Here is a 17,708-nt window from a genome sequence, read left to right as displayed (position 1 = left end):
CATAATTGAGAGAGGCCTCCACTTTATCTACGAACAAAGAAGCAGAGTGTTTCGGTGATGCGTTAATATAAAAAAGAATCAGGCAAACCGGGGCATTTTGGCATTTGACTTACTTTACTTTATTCTCCGTTAATAAAGCAAATGTTCAGGAGAAAACAGTGTTTGTGCCTGGCTAAGTGAGCAACAATAACAAATATTACTAGCAGATGTTTCAGCAGGTGGAAGAAGGTTTTCCTGGTGAAAACAAGGAACATACTCATCAAGCGTCTCTAACATTTCCTTGAATAGGAATACCCGTGGATAACTGTGTGGCGTGTACACATAAACCTGCTGCTGTTGTCGTTCCAACAACTTTGCATGTCTAGATAGGGAAAACCCAACCCGATGTTACTGATAGTACACCACCATATTGCAACATCACTTGTCCTGAGTCAAACTTATGCTGAAATGACACTGAAATCGTTTTTTTTTTTTGGCGTGATTAACTCTTTCATCGAGACAGGGTTAGTCCCGTGTTGGCCTTAAATTGTATTCATCTGATGAGTGCAATAGCCTCCTCGAATTAATCCAAAGAGCGAGTCGGAAACATGGTGACAGAGTAACTTGTGCAAAAAGGTACAAAGAGTATTTGGGATGTAGCGAAACCCACTGCATTGTGGCACTTATAAAATTTCAGAAGTTTAGTTTAATCTGAAGCTATAAAACATATTTTTAGCAGGAAAACACTGAGTCATCTGCATATCTTCTGTGTGGTATGGGTAAGACATCCATAAATATATATTCCTTCAACAGTAGTTTCAGACAAATTTATTTTACATCAAGAAGCCTGTTGTACTGCTCTATTAACTGTTCTAATAAATAACACATACAACAGCAGGCTGATAAGACTGCACCCTTGTCTGTAATATTTGCAGGACCCTGAATAAAAAGTTGGTAATCTGATCTATTGTTGATGTGAAGGCACCATTGCATATTTATGCCAATAAAACCGGGAATGTCATATAAACAAAACAAAGACCATGGGTGTCAACCAGCCAATGCTTCCCAGCAAGGGGAAAAAAATCATGACCTGAAACAACTCTAATGTCACTAAATGAATATACAGAGCAGCTTCTGGTTACAGCTTTAACCAAAGAGCTCCTGGCTATAGTAACACAACAACAGTAACAACAAAGATGGGATTTCTGCATGGCATTAGCACTGGGCAGAGTTATGCAACACAGATGTGTATAAAAGGGTAAAAACCTGATGTGACATGGAAAAGAACCATCCCATAAGACCTCAATTATCTGTATTTACAAAAAAACCCCAAAAACAAAAGGCAAATTTGCCATCTTTTTTTTTCTACGAGCTAACCATTAAAGAAAAATTTAAATTTAGGAAAATGCTAAAGGACAATAGTCTAAAGGACATATTCTCTGTCAATCATTTAATAACTTTAAAAAAAAAACAAAAAAAACAAGCAGCAATTCAATACACCAGTGTAGCTGAAACGTGCCTGCATGAAATGCATGTGAGTAAATGTTAAAAGCATTCAGTTTGGCCCATTCATTGCACATCCGCCTCCATGCTGCTGATTTACTAATACATATTGTAATGTACAGGTTTAACCCGTGACCAGAGTGCAGACCGGACAGTGGCGGCTGCACCCAGACAGTTTGATCTTCTTTTGACACTACAGTGGTTTTACTTCCTGGAATTTAAACCAGGGTTTCTAATCCCTGAAGCTCCAGGCATCAGGAAGAGCTGCGACTCTAGAGTGCAGTTGAGGATATCTGTGGCACAGCTCAGGTAAGATGGGAGTCTCTGGGTTACAGTGAAGAGAAAAGCAAACTTCCTGAGAACAGATTCAAACCCAGAATCGTGACCCTGTTGTGGTTGTTCAGATCGGGTGTGTAACAATCTGTGTATGTATATTGCGCCTACAGCTGACACGTTGTATGTGTTAACTCCCAGATGTAGAAAAGAGATCAGGTCATGGGATAAATCCCAGTTAATGGCATTGCACTGCAAATCATCCAATCATCTGCTTCAGTGATGAAACGTGCTGTAATATTCGCTCCGACAGCAACTGCTACGGATGCACAGACACAAACTTTCCACCTGTACTGTAATCACCCGCCTCTCCACATCCACTCACAGCTGAGGTCAGAGTCCAGTCACACCTCACGGGGCAGCGGCACGGACAAAAGATGTTAAAGGACAATCACGAGGCATCAAAGGTATATATAAAAAAAAATGAAATAAAGCAAAAAACAAAAAGAGTGACAGGATAAGTGGAGAGAGCAGCTGGCTGACTGCTGCCAGGTGGCGACCTTTAAAGCTCTTAAAAATCTGTCGTTTCCTGGCAGCGCTCGCTGTGCGCACTCTCTCTCGTGCCAGTGCGAATGAATTCAGAGGTTTGCATCAAAACTGCTTTGTCACTATCCAAACTGTCAAGCAGGCAGACAGCTTCAAACAAACAAACAAACAAACAAAAAAAACCAAACACAAAACTGATCCACATACAGCTGACATCCAAATAAACTGGATGACCTTAAGAACAATAACACCCTGTTTAGCTCTTTGGTAAACCGCGGGCCTAACTCTACATTCTATTCTCTGTCTTTTCAGTCAGTTTCTGGTCTTCTGAGCACTTTCCAACTATCTACCGTACTTCTACAGCTTGTTTTGATCCCCATTTCTTGTGCACACTCCATTACACCTCATCGACACCCCTGCAAAAGTTCACGTCTAAAAGAACAATAAAAACAAAACAAATAACAAAGGGAAACGGTAAACCGTCTATCCCGCCATATTCAGCGCTTTGTTTTGGCACAGCAGCTCCTTTTTTTTTGATGATGCAGATACTGGCATACAGCATGTAGGCTCACTGGAAACAACATGCCATGCAGAGAGGGAGAGTGTAAACCAGCATCAGCTCAGACAGACAGACAGAGAGGTGGGACAAAAAGACAGCGAGAGAGACGGGGACAGACAGGATGAAGGTTTGATGGAAAACCATAACAGAAAACAACAGAGGCTTGTTAGAACTCCAAAGGGCCTTCCAAAGTTTCACTTTCGTGTGTGTTAGTGTGTGTGCGGTCTTTAACACCAGACGTCACTCTTAAGGTTGGGTACACACCCAATCTTCAAACCTTCTAGCGAGAATTTGAGAGGCAGTCGCTGTTACCCAGAATAGTCAAGTATCATCCTTCCTTTGACATTATTGTCCACGCTGTCGGTTTGCCAGATACTCAAACTGCGATGGAAATTTTTCCAAATATCTGACCTACGCTGGGAAAAATTGAGGTCCAGCTTGCGTTGCATCGGTGAGAACTTGATATCAGTGCTTGTTTCAAATTCATTTCCATTTCTCACCCTTTTTTCCTGCAGCCAACAGCGGCAAAAACAACCTTTGCAAATGAATAAAAACGTATTTCCTTCTTTTTCATCCGCGAGGCTCTGCTATCACCGTGCAGCCGGCATTTCTGGCACCTTCATAATTACCGGTATCCGACACAATCAAAGCCTCGTGTCCACAGTATTCCTACATCTCAGCGTCAAACTAACCGCAGGTAGGAAAGCAAGGGCGCAAACCGAACTGCAGCTGTTTAAGCTGCGATTTATGGTTGTTCTCCTTTAAAATAATGAAATAAAAAGTGTGACATTCGTGGAAAATGTGCACTGATTTAAACTTCCTGCAGTGTATCCAAGAAAGTCCTCAGAAGTTCCTGCATTTAACATCCTCTATGTGACGAGCACTGTGCAAGACAGCAGCTGATCGGGGGGGGGGGGTTGCTTTTTTTTTTTTTTTTTTTTTACTTTTTTTTTTTTTTAATTACTCTTCTGCGTAAATATCCAGCATTCATTTTGCAGTAGTCCCACTTGAGAGCAATAATCCAGATGTAAAGATGTGCATTCATGTAGTCCTCACGTTATAGATTTAGGTACATCATTCCACCTGAGGTCCTTCCTAACTGCCAGTGTTTAGTTTGTGTTGCTCATCTCAAGAGTTTTGTGATGACTCAGGCTGGGAGGTCTGTCCCTGAGGAGGTGCGGGTGTTGTCTTTCCAAACCGTGTGTGTGTGTGTGTGTGTGTGTGTGTGTGTGTGTGTGTGTGTGTGTGAGGTCTGCGTGGAAAGAAGGACGAGCTTCAGATCCATCGTCCGGAGCCTCTGGTGCGCTGCTGCTTCTTCCTCTTCTTGCACACGTAATAAATCGGGAAAACAACCAACCCTACAAACAGAGAAGGCAGAAAGTGCAAGAGAGGTCAAACCGCTGTCTTATCTACAAGCATTAAATATTCTCTGTTGTGCAGCGCTGCAAACAAATGTGGAGCTGAAAGGCATCGGAGAGAGACGGCAGCACAACACTGATTCTATTAATGATGAACCCGCCAGCATGACTATCAGTCTGCAGAGGACCATCAGTCGGACTTACAGACGCAGGAAACAGATTAACAATAATTACACTAATAACTACAGGTCAGCTGAGGCATGAGCAGTTCACAGTGCAGTCTGATTAGTCTGTAGCTGGATGTTCCTACAAATGTACAGCACTGTGCAAGTCTTGAGCCCCTGACCTTCCTCATTTCTTTATATTTTGCAGGGAAAACTGGAGCAATGAATTAAAACCTGCAAACATACACGAAGCTTAAAGGGCTTTAAAGTCAATATTTGGCATGACCACCTTTGTTCTTCAACACAGACTGAACTCTCTTAGGCAGCTTTCTTTAAGTAGTCTTTAGGAATAGTTCTTCTAGAAGGACATTTAAAGCTCTTATGCTGATGTTGGCTGACGTTTGTTCCATGACTGATAGTGTTCCACTGTGTGCTTTTTATTTAAATCAGGATATGTTTTTACTGCATTGGCAGTGTGTTTGGGATCATTTTCATGCTGCAAAATGAAGATGAGGCTTCAGTGAAAAAAAATTCTGAAGGGGAGCTGCATCTCTCGGGTCCCTCTTGTCAGGTCTGTGTTGAATTTCTAGCTATTTCTTAAGTTACTGTTCATCCGCTGTAAATCTCGTCTCCCTCAAATCTTTAGGGGCACAACTTCCAGCTAAAATCTCTTTGGGAATCACTTTGCTGGTGCAAAAATATTATTTCATACCTGTGAAACTGCCTTATCTTTCTTATCTATAAAAAATAGGAACAAATGATATGTTTTTTCTATAACAAAGTGCAAATTTTAAAGATAAAACTGAAATTGGTCCATTGCTAGGTTGTCTCTTCTGTGTAGACACTGAACTCTAGTTCATCCTTTGTGTTAGCTATATTTTTAAGCTTCAGGTCAGGTACAGGGACTGGACTGAAAAAGAGTGAAGAAGCAGCCCAATGTCCTATGACAACCTTCAGAAAGCCCAGAGAACTGATGCTCAAAACCACCATAAAAAGTTACTAGAAAGCTTTGTTCATTGGAAGCCAAATACAAAGAAATTAGGGGTGACTAAACACTTGCACAGTCCTGTCCTTCCAGGAAGCAATAGTTACTCCATTATAGTGTTTCTCTGGATCAACAGCTTTGTCCTTTTTGAACAGAAAAAGTGAACTTTTACAGAAAATAAAAAGATGCCCATGACCGAAAACAGATGATAAGAGAGCTCCTTAGCAGCCTGGAGGAAAACAACAAGGCGAACCATCTCGCTGATAAGTGTTAAATGCTCTCACCGAAGCAGATTAGAGCTCACGTGTGTTTGTAATATGTTACCTATCACCAGTGCGAGAGCTCCGAGCACCACGACCAGCAGAATGACCACAGGAGCTATCAGCACCTTAGAGGCTGCAGAGAGACACAGGCAGAGGAAAAGATGATTGTCATTTTTTTTTCTCTTCATAAATTGCGACATTTGGTCATCGGTGAATAGCTGCGGGATGGAAGTTACTGTAACTACAAATTACTTCATCCGCAGTGTAATGTTCTTTATTAAATGCTACATCTTTGCCGCTAGCAGTGCATGGCACGAGAGCAGTTATGAGCGCTGTAATGGGCCAGTGGCTCGTGTTAAGCGACAAATTAGCTCCCGGTTCACGGGCACCCTGCTGACATAACGAGCTGAAGCTGTCGCTGAGAGCAGAGTGAAAGAGAGCTATCAGAGGGGATTGCATGTATTTGATAACCGTGAATGGATAATAAGAATGAACATCTGATATGTGATTCTAATCATGCTTCATCAGGAATCTCACGAATGAAGTACAGAGGTAGATGTGGATATGTTCACTTCTGTTGTTATTGGGTGGTGAATTCACATCAATCACTTAGAAACCAGAGAATCTGGTTTCTAAGTGCAGGAGCCCCAGGAAAGGCTTTTTCATTAAAGTGATGCAAGCAGTGGAGCTTTAGGGATGGCAAGTTTGCTTAATTCCGGCTGTTCCGCCACTCTGATCCAAACTGTAATAGCTTCAAACTGTTAAAAGTACAAATACCTCTATTCTTCTCTGTGTTTAATACTTCTTAGCAATCGCGCTAAAACACTAAGACAGGATGCTGAACGTGGTAAGGAGTATCCCTACTAATTCTTCCTGCTTCAGTGCAGCCCATAGACGGTTATAAAGCCTCAGTCTGAGCGTCTTCGCTGTGGTTTCAAGGCGCCGATCTGACTGTGAAGCTGACTTGTGATCAACAAGTCCTTAGCACATGAGGATAGCCTGGATCATCCTCCTTTCTGACTCTCAGAATGACCATAATTTACAAAATGGACTGCGTGTTTTGTTCAGTATGACCTGAAAGTAACAACTTAGACCATAAATAAAGGTGATGATGATGATGATGATGATAAAGTCAACAGGAGCGTGATGACTGAGGTCACAGAGAAACAGCAGGCGAGGGCTGTTTGTCCACACACTTCTTTACAGCCAAAGATCTTTGTGCAGCCACAGGAGTCGGCCCCTGCTGGCCATTAAAAAGACTGCAACTCAAAGGCACCTAACGCTAACCCTGATTGAATTTACAGGCTCAATCACTCATTTCAGGTCACACCAAAATAAAAATTAAGCGTATTTTGTAAATCTCGGTCATACTGTGTTTCAAAATGGAGACTTATCCGTGGAGGAAAACACACCTTCATTTTCTAACAAGAGGCCAAAAACAACTCCAGATTGGTTCAAACAACTATACTTTCAGTACAAGCATTTGTGCCACTTTGAAGACCCAAACTGTCACCCTCAGATGAGAGGGGATTGGTTAGGATGTTCAGGAACCATCAAGGCTCAACCCTGCCGTAAACAGGTAACTGTCCACAGTGAAGTTTTACATCACCAGGAACTGAGAGGATGCTTTCCAAAAGTTAAAAAATCAACACTTTCAAACTCGACTGAAATTTACAGCTACAAGGACAAGTGCCTTCTGGAGAAAAGTTTCATGATCAGACAAAACAAAGAGTGAGTTATTTTGCCTCAATTACAGGAGGTCTGATAGCAGGAGTAAAGCACGGTGGTAGTAGCAGCTGCACTGGCACTCCATACACTGAACAAAGCGCATGGGATAATAAAGAAGGAGGACTACCTCCAAATACTTCGACAGCTTGACATTTGAAACTTGGACACAACAGCTAAATGAAACCTTGTGCTGTACATATGAGGGAAAAGAAATCATTTCCAATAATATTCTTGAAACTTTCAGGGAATGTACTGGTTCTCTGTAATTTCAAAAGCACTGTCCAACTGTCCAAAGCATCAACACATTACTTGAAAGTAGAAAATTGGGGTACGGTGCAGTCAAGCACACATACGGTACTTCCCCTGAGTTTTCTGGATGTAAGGTGTCTGTTACTCGTCTTGCACACACTTGTGTAACGAGCAGAGGACATTGTCCTAGTCTGACACTACTGTTGTGTGACAAAGCCAGTGACCAGAGTTCACTCTCATCACAGCTTGAGCAAACAGCTCTGTTGTTTAAATCTGTGGCAGAACACACGGTAACTGCCATAACGGGCCACTCCTAGTTGTAGACATGCAGCTGTGTTAGCATAAAGCTCACTATAGCTGAAAAGAGCAAACATGCTATGAAAACATCTCTTTATCAATTACACGCAGCAACTTACCACAGACAGAGCCTCTAATTAGCCGTCTCAGATGAGGTTTATCGGGGAGATAGCGATACTTGCAGCCAAACACACTGAGGTTGGATGTGTGGTCCCCAAAAAATCTGCTGGCAAAATGAAGCGAAAGATGAAATCGGAGAGAAGAGATGGGCGGACAAAGCAGCCAGAATGAAGAAAGTGGAGCACAACACACCTCAGGTGTCTGTAGCGCTCTCCGCAGCGGTAACAGAAGTTGGTGTTGCACTGCACACAGGTCATGTGATCGCATCCCTCCGTACGCTGAATATGAATCTACAGACGAAGATTAAAACAAAGAGAGGTGATGTAACATTAACTGAATCTCAATAGTGCAGCTTATCCACTATCGCTTTAGTGCAATACCTGAAGTCTCGTTCGGTTTCGAGCTGTACACTATAAGCATCTAACAGCATCCGCAGTAGTACAGTACATCAGCAGTACGCATCAGGGAGCAGACTTTCTATAACCTCAGCAATAACTAGCTTTGAGCAGCTTCTTTTACTTGACACCAATCTGCTGTCTTCATCAAACATGAGCTCCTCTTCCTGCTTCCAGAGCCATGGAGCACCAGTGTGACAAACACAGATGGAAAGTGTTTACTGCTGTGAGCAAACAGTTCCCATATACCGGTAATTAGCTTAATTTATGTCTTCCTTTAGTCATCTGACAGTCAAATTAGATATTGCGTAGACCAACTTGGTCGTAATGAGACTGCACGATAAGACCAGGCTGGTATTATGGCTAGCAGGGAGATGCCAGTGAGTCTACCAGATATGGTTTTGTGCAGCACACATGGCCATCATTTTTCAGCGTGGACTGCCGCTGCCACACGTGCTTTTTTTTTTTTACATCTATGCATCCATCCTGTTCTCTACAGCGCTCCATCCATCATCTACAGCTGCTTCAATGCTTCTTAACCTTCATTGAGTCATTCATCTACACCGATAACACCCTCCATCAGTCAAATCCCTTTCTGTTTACAGACACTGTGGCTGCTTTCAGGAGTCCTCTTCCCAAAATGTTGGAAACTAAAAGCTTGTGGCGTGTGTCGTTCATCAGTGTCTCACCTTGCACTTGGGGCATTTCTGGGCGTTTCTCTGTCCGTGCTCAATGACGCTCGCCCAGGTACGTAGCAGCTTGTCTCCTTTCCTGTAGTCGCGGCATTTGAGCCCGTCGTGCCAAGGTGCGTGGCATTTAAAGCACCACACAAACTGGCAATTGCTACACTGGATCTGCAGAGGAGACAGAAGACAGACATGTTTACCCACAAATAACCAACATGCTTAGCCTTAAAAATGGACAACTGCAGTTTGACCAATCACATTGAATGTGGTACTTTTGAGCAGAGGTGCAGATTTAGTACAGGCTATTAATCCTTAAACCAAAATGCATTATTTTAGTAGCCAGTTATTTATATTCATATATACACATGACCCTTAATGAAATCCCAGGTTTATCTATTTTCCAACCGATCTGATCTTTTAGTTCCTGTCTCCTAAAGCATGGAACTCCAGAAAGCCCCTTTTGATTGGTTCCCCCTCGCCTGGCTTCAGCAAACAGAACCTGCTGCTTTTAAGCTCCGCCTTCTCACCGAGGGCTCACCCAAACCCACACCTCCAGCTGTGTAATAGATGACTACAAGAGGAAAATATATGTCGAGCTGATGTCAGATAGGCACAGGCTGGAAACCAAGGCTTAGGTCTTACTTCCCACTGATTACCTTATTATTTTAAAACTCTGCCCAATTTCATAAGAGCATTTGACATTATAATACACAAATAAACACACATCACACAAAAGTATTATTTAAGACCTTTAGGTTTTTGAATTTGCCTGTTTTTTTCCCCAGGATTGTGAGGCATTTTATTCCTAAATATAAGAGTTTGCCAGTAGGGAGATGACAGGGAATGGGGGAAGAGAGATGGGAAACGATAAGCAGCAAATATCTCTGTGCAGATGTGAACTATGGATGTGGTTTCGGTTGAACAAATAAAATCATACATCAATAGGGGACCCTGGTCTTTGTTGCTCTTGACGTGAATAAAGGCTTGGGATCTGATTTGATCCACTCGCAGTTAACCAAAGCAATTACTTTTACCCCAGCTCTGCTTTTGTTGCCTAGTGCACACACCAGCGGCACGAGGCACTTCTTTTTAATCACACAGCTCACTGCGACTCGCTGCGAGCATCCCTTTTTACTGTACAACATTACGGCAACTGTCAACGCCGGCACGTCAACTTACTTTATACTTGTGCTCGGAGCGGTTGGGGGTGTGCGTCTTGAGAGAAGTGAACTGACTGCACTGGGGGCAGGGCTTTGTGCTCGAATCCAGCTGACTCAGCTCCAAGAAGTAACGATATTTTGCCACCTCCTCTTTGGTCAAATGGGAAATCACCAGTCCTTCCTCCAGGTTGCCACTACACTCCGTGATCGGACAGCTGATAAGAGCTTTCCCCACTCGCACCTGGGGAAAGAACACAGACAGATGACATGGCATCGTGGAAAAAGCTGCTTTTAATGCACGCAGAGGCTCAGAGGAGGGTGTTCTACTTTTAAATGTTACTGATAAACCTGTCAAAGGCTCCACAAAGAAATCGGTAAGCTTCATAAAACGTGTGTCACCACTCGGCGGTTTGTTATGGTGTGTTTCTCTGGCCCAAATCTACATGCTGAATATATTTACACCACTGATGAGAGATGGTAAATAATTCACCAAAGACCAGAAGGACTGAGGGGCAGAGGGAGGTCGTGCAGCCGCTGGAGGTTAATCTACGACAAAGCGTGTGCACGTGGGCACATTAGTGCAGCGTGAGTGCCTGGAACTTGGTAACTCTGAGTGGAACTGAACCACAGTCTGGTGATCCAGTAAAACACTAACTAACCATAAGGTCACGCACTCTGGAAGAAGTGCACTCTTTTATTTAGACTTCTCTTGAAGGTGTGTGAGGCTAAGGTAAACAAACCTGCTCACCAAAAGGTGAGCCGGATATTTTGACTGTCTGACTAAGCGATTTCAGGAGGCTGACATGTAATCCTGGAAATTTCACAATCTGTTATTATCATGAGTCATTAATTTAGCCTTTACAGTGCTACGTGCAAATGTCCGGCAAACACAAACTCATGTCATCTAACCCTGCCTATAATGCAGTATGTGATGCAGTAAATGTCACGGGCAGGATTAGAGACAACTCAAATCCCACTGGAAATATTGCCTCCTATTCTTTTACCATCTTTCGTTTCAAACTTTTTTCAATGTGCTTCCTCCCAGCTAGGGCTGATCTTCTCTAGTTCCATTCATCTTTCATTTCCTCATTTTTCGCTCTCTCTGTCTCCTCAACACATTAAATCCATCAAACCCTGCGAGACCTGTTATACTGACACATGATCAGGTCTTTTCTCCCTTTGTGTGTGTGTGTGAGAAATGGCAGGCCGAAAACAAAGCACAATAGCATCAACTTCTGATGGTGTCACACCCATATCACCCACCCCTCAAAAACCCAATATTGCATATAAAGTTAGCATATATCATCCAAAGCTATATTGATATTGTTGCCACAACAGCAGCGCAGGGATGACCAGCACAGACTGGTTTGACTGGTTATTTCTCACCTCCACGTGTCACAGAGTGTGGTCTGCTGAAAATACAGGTGACTTTGTTCTGTGGTTTTAATGTCTTGAGTGAAAACATAATCAAATATAACCAGAAACCTGATTTTACCACATAAGCAGTGAACCGTTCACCTACCTGAGCCAGTCCGAGCACGTAAACTGCCACGTGCTGCACGTATTTGAAAACTAGCTGACTGAGGCTGGGTTGTAAACTAACAGCATTGGGTTACATCCAGCTTTGAATAACAGATTCGTAAGAGCAGCAGATGATGTCAGCATGACGTGGACCAAAATGAGATCATGCTGCCTTAAAGTAAAACAACTGGTAGTAAGTGTTTAGGAATGTAGGAGGCTTTAAAAGGGACCTGTGTTTGGCAATCTGTGATTCAGTATTTGTATTCTGTACTCTACTGGGGTAGCTTTGCACGATTCACAGCCCTGTCCCCCTTCCCTCATACCCAACCAGTCAAGGCAGATGGCTGCTCCGTCCTTAGCCTAATTCTGCCAGAGGTTTCTTCCTGTTAAAAGGGAGTTTTTCCATCCCACTGTCACCAAGTGCTTGCTCAAAGGGGGCTATTTGCTTGTTGGGGTACTCTCTGTATTATTGTCAGGTCTCTACCTTACAATATAAACTCCCTTGACGTGGCTGTTGTTGTGAATTGGTGCTATAGAAATAAAGCTGAATCGAATTCACAGTAAAACAATTTGTCTCACAGGTTCAGCCAGCTTATCAACTGTATGAAAAAACTGTTTTAGCGCTCTCTTCCTGTTCCCTTTAAGCCGACTTTCAGCTGAGTGCCTGCCTCTGCTGAACTGAACATTTGAAGAGCAGATGGGTGGATGTGTCCCTGAGATGATTGATTAGGGATTTCCACTTTTGCTGACATCATACAGAGCACAGAGTACAAAATAATGTCTAGAACTTACTATTATGGGCAATGTGAAGCCTGAGGTTTTGGCTCATAGGGTTTTCCCATAGTTAATCTGACCTCATGAAACCTCTCGTCACTATTTGTTTAATAACACTAAGCTAAAATTGAGAAGCAGTGTATGAAAAACTAAATAAGACCCATACTGCTTCTGTCATATGTCTAAGCGGGTAAGTAGCAGCCAGGTGCTGGTAATCAAATGAACCCCATTAATGGATCTTTAGGAAGTGCGAGCACCTCTATGAAAGCAGAGGTTCTGGCAGTTTGCTGGTCTGAAGCATTCAGCTGTGTCTTAACATGCATCAGTAATGATCTCAGAGGAGCGACTACTGCTGCCCGTTAGCCTGGAAAAGGTTATAAGGCCATTTCCAAACAATCTGGAACCCATCATCCCACACTGAGAAAGACTAAACATGTAAAATGTTGAAGAGATTTTTCCCAGGAGTGGATGATGCAGCGCATTCACCTCAACGTTTGACCCCCCAAAACAAAAACTAAAAAACAAGTTCAACTTCTCAGACTCTAAAGTGCCACATTTTTCAAAAACCCAACACAGCCTATCAGCACCTCATAACAACTGATGATGGAGGGGTGATGATTTGAGTCAACCATGAACTCCTCTGTACACCAAAGTATTCTAGAGTGAAATGTGAGAACATCAGTGCAACAGCTGAAGCTTGGCTCAAACTGGATCACCAACAAGACAATGATCTCAAGCAGAGCAGCAAATCTACAGCATGATGACCGAAAAAGAAAAGAATCAATGTGTTGCAATGGCCCAGCCAAAGTCCAGACCTCGACCTGATTGAAATGACCATTGTAAAGACCAACGGGCTGAAAGTTCCTCCACAATCATGTGAGACAAACAGAAAACAAACACTTCAACTTACTGCCGCTAAAGGTGACTCCACTGAATCACGTAGGATACTCAGCTTTTCACACTCTGCTTCTGCATTTTGGCTTAATTTTTGTTATATAAATGACGACACAGTGTAATATATCGTGTGCTGGTGTTCATTTAAGAACATGCTAATGTCCTGATACATATAACCTTGGAAATGAAAGCGATTACACTGCCTAGATTTCATTAGGTCTTTATTTAGCACAACAGGAAAGTTGCAGGTTTAATCCCTGTTATAACAACTGTCATAACAACACGGCTGGCAGCGGTTCAGTGCAACATCCATCCATCCTGCAAAGCCTGACCAAGATCCCAGGAGCAAAAACAAAAACACAGAAAAACAAAACAAAAAAACCACCAATTCCCAAGTGTCTGTGACCACATCCATCTGACATACCGCTTCTACTGAGGGTAAGCGCCAAGCATGTGTGCTAAAAATTCCACCTCCACAGGATAATGTACATGACCCTTTAAAAAAAAAATAATAATAATAATTCACAGTGTGCTCATCAGAGAGCCGGCTTGGTTCTGTATTTGCATGAATGTTCATGCCCTGTTATCAAAGCAAGGCAACTGCAGATAAAAATGAGCCTCAATGACTGATAAAAAGTGTGTTATCTACACAGATTAAAGCCAGTCTTGGCAACAGTAGCAAGGAGATGATAGTGCAGCTCCTCCCTGGGCTGCAAAAGCAACAGGGATTATGACTGAAAGATTGCTGACCAGAACAGCCTGATGAAGAAGCCACAAAAAGGCAGAAAATCCATCCTGAAACACTTTACCTCTGGTAGAAAGCATCGCGGGCTGGCAAATTGTAATTTTACTGTCAGTGCAGTGAACATGTACAATAAACGGTTATTTAATTTATCTGTTCAGTGGACTAGTCAGTGTTTCGGGGTCTGTGTTAGCAGTGGAGCTATTAAAGCAGAAAATAACTGCTAATACGCACAATTTTATATTTGCTTATTTATCACAGGTCACACAGTCATGGCAGCGCTGACCACTGTTACTGAACACTGCAGAGCTTCCTTACATCGTGCAGGCCTGGTAGGAAGCAGCAATGTGCCTTGTGCTGCAGTCTGATAGCTGTTTATACTGGAGAGTAATCAATCTATCAATTATTAATTCTCTTAATGGATCAGCATAAAGCAACAGAGACTCCACACTGATATTTATTATAGTGGAAGAACTCATTCGTCAACTATGACGTTGTTGCTTCTGTGTTGACTGCTGCAGCTGTTTTTATCCATCTTATTCCTCCAGATACCAAAAGGCATTCTGGGAATGTAGGAATCAACCCAGAAGGGGATGATCCCACACTTTGTGCCCCTTTGGGATGCAACTGGACATACTAATGCACATAAGAATAAAGGTCTTCTATCTGAAGGTGGGATCCTTCTTAGAGCCTGAGAGAAAGACGCTGAATAAGCCAAAGAGCTCTCACAAAGTCCTCTATTGTGAAAACCACCGCTGCCAGGTCCCAATTTTGGTGTGGCATGCGTCTGTGACCCAGATTCACCGAAAAAGTACTCATCACAAGACAAGAAGACCTGTAGATTCTCGCACTCACTCGTTAATTAACCCTTAACGTGGATCTTTTTGGACGCATGCGAAACACGTGGGGTTGGGGGTCACCACCTGGTATGCTCGAAAGCCAAGCCCGTGCTTCTAAATGTGGATAAAATGCCAAATATAGCCCCAGAAAAGGGTGACGGAGAAGACTGCAAAGTTACTGCTGCTCAAGGACACCTCGGCCAGCTGCTGCTGACCGACCCAGCGAGGCCTGCTTCTGGGACAGGCCCCTTTTGTTTTCACTGAGATACCCCCCCACTGATCCCTAACCCAACCAACCTGGGAGCTGACGTAGAGTTTCAGACACTCGTCACACACGGCCTTCCTGCAGCAGGGCAGGGATGCGATGGTTTTCTCTTCCATGCACACCCGGCAACTCTGCATCGCACCCTCGGCGCCGGCCTGCTCCGCGGACAGCCGGTGGGACAAGTCCCCGAAAGGATCCACCAGGTCGTCCACTGTGTACGGTTGCGGCTCGAGACTCGAACCCGCATCCTGCCCAGTCTCCAAGTCCCGTTCTGACGCGTCTGGTGCGACCGTGTCATCGGAGCGGTCCGTGATTTCGGCGTCTTGTCTATGGCTGTCGTTGGCAATGCAGTAAACGGTGCAGTAGACGTGCTCTTTGGCACTGACAGACCCCTCCGGAGTGGCCGTGCTGCCGCTGTTGTCACACGTATGATGGTGCTGACCTGTAACGGTTAACAATTCAACTGCCCGAACACCCAAACTCGGTAACTCGCTCGAGGTTGGTTCGTTTTCCACCTCGGCTTCGCCCGTTTCTACGTCCGACTTTGTAGACCCGCTACAATCAGGTACATAATCTTGAGTGTCGTTAACGTTTCCTTCGTGGTTTTCAAGCTCGGCTCCGTACTGCATCCGACTGCCTCTGTTAAGACGGAAAGAGGGAGATTTTGAATCCCCGAAATTCTTCCTCAGGATGTCGACAGCGCTCGCCCTCCTCCTCGCTCTCCCTCCGCCGTTGCAGTTGTTGTTGTTGTTGCCCTCCGCATCCTTCCCCCCCGGGTCCCTGTCGCTTTCGTCCAGCGATAGCCGAGAGTTTGACCTGGTGACACGTCGGCTCAAATCTCCGAGCGTCCGCTCAACTTTACCGTCCGTGAGGGAAGTTTGTGTCGGCAGGTTGCGGGACAATTTCACCCTCCCCTCCTCGATGCCGCTGATGAAACTCGGCATTTTACAGGCGTCAGCTATCGGGCCGTCATTTTCCATTCCCGATTTAGCTCTCCCCATTTAGAGAGCGGCTCTCTCCCATGCGTACCGCCGCCTGCTCGTCTGTCTGCCTCTCACCCAACTCCCACTACCAAAACAAAACAAAGCAGTCAGGTCGCTGCTTCCGGGTGTCGTCGTAAGCGTGAAGGAGAGCAGCGATAGGCCGATGGAAAGCCTAGTGGTGGAGATCGGAGAGAGCCTAACTCCCCTTTAATCTATGCCACCAAATAAAAACAGTGCTCCCGGTACTAAGTGTGAGGAAGAGGAGCCAGAAGGGCTGGCCCACTGGTTATTTTGTTTTTTGTTTTTTTGTCCTAGGCCTCTGTACATGGGTGTCAAACATAACGCCAGGATCGGCCCACTAAAGACTCTAATCTGGCCCACTGGATGGTTTAGAACAGCGGTCCCCAACCCCCGGGCCTCGGACCGGTACCGGTCCGTGAGTCGTTTGGTACCGGGCCGCGAGAGTTGAGGCTCAGGTGTGAAATGTATGGCTTTCAGGGTTTTTTTTTTTTATCGGTTTTTAGCGTTTACTGTGTTTCCCACTGATAAAGACCTCCTCCATTAACATCCACGAAGTAAAAAGTAAGTAATAGATAAACATTTAAATGACAGAAAGTTCCTCTTTTTTTCACTAGTTGAAATAAATTATTTTTACTGTAAAAAGAAAAGACAGAAAAAAATCAGTTTTTCTCCCAATCCAGCCTACTGTACAGTTTTAGCAAATGTGAAGGAGTGCACAGATTTTGAACTTTTAACTGTATTTCATAGGTTTTACAGCTTTTCCTGATAAAGACTCGCCCATTGACATTCATACTACACCAAAGTACTTAACTAACAGATAAACAATTTCAAGACAGTAAAGTTCATGTGTTTCCATTACTACAGCGAGTCTACAGTTTAACAGAAACTTTATCTTTTATCATTACAGGACAACCTGTGCAATGAACTGCCATAACCTTTTTTGTAATTTTACACATTTATCATTCAGTTTCACTTAAGATTAAAGCGGCCCTCTTATGCGGCACATAGTATAAAACAAGTGACATCCCTGCCCTCGTAGGTTCTTCAACCTGTCCTTGTAACGACTGCAGCTCTGCAGCTGGATCTTATAATGTGCAGTTAAAATAATTAAATGAAAAAAATCCATCACATTTCTTTGACATTTCAGCATTAAATTAATATAAAATTACAGCCTTCTTTTATAACTATTGTTTGTAAATCTAAAGAAAATGTTCAGTTTAATAAGTTTTGCTTGTAAAAAATCTGAGCTATGATCACATTTAGCAAATACAATATTAAAACATTAAAAATCGTGAGCATTTATTGTCTGAACAATTTTCCATTTTGTCCCATTACGACAGAGAATTGGACCATAATTTAATTTATTTTTTCCTGCCACATTTCAGCTTTTCATAAATGTTCATA

General features: G+C 43.4%; 1 protein-coding gene across 2 annotated transcripts; it reads right to left on the bottom strand.

Annotated features, from left to right (window-relative positions):
- Positions 1-95: 95 nt before the first annotated feature.
- On the bottom strand, positions 96-16,481 carry rnf217 (ring finger protein 217). Of its 2 annotated transcripts, none has more exons than XM_085247140.1 (7): positions 15,333-16,481; positions 10,285-10,506; positions 9,109-9,273; positions 8,217-8,314; positions 8,024-8,130; positions 5,692-5,763; positions 96-4,218 (listed from the first exon to the last, which is right to left on the bottom strand). In XM_085247140.1, exons 1-7 carry the CDS (start codon positions 16,299-16,301, stop codon positions 4,136-4,138), a joined length of 1,716 nt encoding a protein of 571 aa, XP_085103266.1. In that variant the 5' UTR covers positions 16,302-16,481; the 3' UTR covers positions 96-4,135. The 2 variants fall into 2 exon arrangements, with proteins under 2 accessions (XP_085103266.1, XP_085103268.1); XM_085247142.1 differs by having other exon boundaries at positions 8,024-8,127; positions 15,333-16,478.
- Positions 16,482-17,708: the final 1,227 nt, after the last annotated feature.

Source organism: Mchenga conophoros, linkage group LG15, assembly GCF_057382185.1.
Source record: "Mchenga conophoros isolate Kocher_MC1m ecotype Shallow Benthic linkage group LG15, M_conophoros_male_GT1.1, whole genome shotgun sequence".
Lineage (NCBI taxonomy): Eukaryota > Metazoa > Chordata > Actinopteri > Cichliformes > Cichlidae > Mchenga > Mchenga conophoros.
Note: the sequence above shows the minus strand (reverse complement) of the source record. Positions and strands in the feature narration are given on the sequence as shown.

What these genes read in the sequence shown, in the direction of transcription:
- rnf217 (XM_085247140.1), bottom strand. Translation starts at nt 16,301, where the DNA reads ATGGGGAGAGCTAAATCGGGAATGGAAAATGACGGCCCGATAGCTGAC. An exon ending in AACTCTACGTCAGCTCCCAG is followed by an intron (nt 10,507 to 15,332) that starts GTTGGTTGGGTT and finishes TTCTTTCCCCAG; the next exon opens with GTGCGAGTGGGGAAAGCTCT. An exon ending in GCTCCGAGCACAAGTATAAA is followed by an intron (nt 9,274 to 10,284) that starts GTAAGTTGACGT and finishes TCTCCTCTGCAG; the next exon opens with ATCCAGTGTAGCAATTGCCA.